Source organism: Rhagoletis pomonella, unplaced genomic scaffold, assembly GCF_013731165.1.
Source record: "Rhagoletis pomonella isolate Grant_MI unplaced genomic scaffold, Rhpom_1.0 Rhpom_scaffold_00001, whole genome shotgun sequence".
NCBI classification, from domain to species: Eukaryota; Metazoa; Arthropoda; class Insecta; order Diptera; family Tephritidae; genus Rhagoletis; species Rhagoletis pomonella.
This window is the reverse complement of record NW_023458555.1, coordinates 31,881,365-31,883,698: the sequence shown is the minus strand read 5'-3', so window position 1 is coordinate 31,883,698 and position 2,334 is coordinate 31,881,365. Positions and strand designations below refer to the sequence as shown.

General features: G+C 33.7%; 1 protein-coding gene across 1 annotated transcript in view; it reads left to right on the top strand.

Moving 5' to 3' along the window:
- The first annotated feature begins 730 nt into the window (after nucleotides 1–730).
- Nucleotides 731–2,334, top strand: part of LOC118744233 — a 62,160-nt gene continuing 60,556 nt past the window's right edge. Inside the window, exon 1 of the mRNA XM_036477153.1 lies at nucleotides 731–834. Coding sequence (XP_036333046.1) covers nucleotides 731–834 — 104 coding nt within the window. The remainder of the gene's footprint in view (nucleotides 835–2,334) is intronic.

Genomic DNA, 2,334 nt, shown 5'->3' with positions numbered 1-2,334 from the left:
ATAATTCGTGTATGACTGCTGAGGGCACACTCTTAATTTCGCCAACGTCGCGGCAACTGCGGCAGAAGTCATTGGCCGGAAAATCGATTCTGCTAGCATGCCTTCCGATACTGGTCAGCAGCCTTAGTAAGGACGCTCTATACGAATGAGTGCATCAGATCTGGGGACCTAAACGTGTCGGGGTAGTTGGTTAGAACCTTAGCGTGACCGAATCTGGTATCTTGCCATTTTGATAATGCATTTATTCTTATTGTATTGCAGCTCGCCTATAGCTTCCCAAAAAGGTCTACGGGAAAACATTTTCGGAGTGTTTCCTTGGTTTTTATGGGTGCGGATGGCCGCGCACCTGTGACTAGCGTGCATGCTGCCCTTTGAACCTTGGTAAGCTTAGGATTTATCCACTGATGTCCACCAGACTGTGACGCCGTAGAATAATATAAGACATACCACTTCTGTGTAAATCCACGAAACTATGTGAGGTTTGAGACCACATATTTTGCCTATAGAAATAAGAAAGATTGATTGGTCGAAAATGAATAGGCTTAACATGAGAGGCTATGCCTACCCTCGGTATGAAGACGAACTTCGCCAATGTCCATGCTTTTGGTTACCCAAAGCGTAATTGTCTTCCTTCCAAGGGCTGCGTATAAACGTAGGCATAGATGAAGAATCTTTTAGTAACATCAAGCAGAACGGCTTTAAGCTCAACTACAGCTTTTGTAGCGTGACAATGAAACCGTGGAAGAAAACAGTCGACAGCGCGGCTGCATCGAATAAGATGCAAGTAGAAGCAGAGGGCGCCTCAGAGCATGACAGAGCAAAATCACTTATAAGGTGGAAAATATACGACCTGGGTTCGTTCCTACAGAAGTTCTATCAACGCAGGGGTTTGACCTACGCAACCTAGAGTTAGACGGTATACTCAGGGCCTTCCCTGCCGGATAACAGAAATTTTTACTTAACGGAAAATTTAACTAAAATTTAAAAAAAAAATTTTTTTAAAACAACAAAACCTTAAAATTAAAATTAAATTAAACTAAAAATTTTAAGGACAATAAAAAATTAATAAAGTTAATTAAAAGATAGTTTTCTTTCTTCATGGCTGTCTGCAGTTCTTAAGAAAAAAGAATATTTTTCCTTATTTATATGGCTTTATTTTTTCTTGAACTCTTTAAAAAATAAAATAAAAAATTCAAACAAAATTAAGTAAAGAAAAGTTTATTAAATAAGAAAAAATAAATACACTAAATGAAAAAATATTTGGAATTTCAAAACAAAAAATAAATAAAAGAATGTTAAATTGAAGAAAAGAAAGACATATTACAAAGAAATAAACTAATACAATTTAAAGAAATACATTTTTCTTTTTCAACAACAAAATCCAAAATTTAAAAGAAATCAATTGTAGAAAAATATTAAAAAGGAGAAAAAAAGAACTAAAAATAAGTTTCTAAGATCTGAATTGAATGTAATATATAAATATATGCATATTTTATTTCTGAAACCATAAAATCTAAAACTGATAGAAAATTAAATTTAAAAAATAAGAATAAATAAATTAATAAAAGAAAAAATCCACTGGCCTAGGACTCGCACCTCGGATCTCGTGAATGCCAATATTTGCGAGAGAAAAACAACATAAATCGCGCTTTTCACCATGAAAATTGGCAAGTGAGTTTTTAACCGACTTCAAAGAAAGGAGAAGCTTATCAATTCGTCGAAATATTTTTTTTTTATGTATGTTACCGCATAACTTTGGATCACGTAGACGAGTTTCTGTAATTCTTTTTTTTTTAAGGAAAGATTGTTCTTCAGGGATAATCTCGAGGTTAGATCCGAACATTGGATCTTGAAGAAATTGGCGATAATCTTGAATTTTTTTCAGTTTTATTTTTTTAAATACTTGTTTTAAAAATTACTTGTTTGCAAGACTTTCGTGTCAGACTGAACAACGTATTTCCGGCTCTCTTCCCTACTGTGAAACTAGCTTAAATTAGCTGTATAGTGAAGCGCTTCGCTTACTCGCTCGGACTCATCGAAGAAACCTTATACATATACAATACTTTGAAGGCTTATCTTGCAGCAGTTTTCACAGACTTGAGGTTAACCTTTCTTCTTTGGAAAAAATACCGGTTTCAGCATCATCAGCAAGTAATGTAATTTTATACTTCAAGCCGATTTTGAAAATTTATTATTTTTAATAACGACAATAGACATTATGCTAAAACGTGCAAACATACATATATTTGTGCTCTTAGTTTGAAAATCGAAAACTTCATAAACATAAAAATTCTTCAACATGGAATTTTCACCAAATTCCAAATTAATTTTATA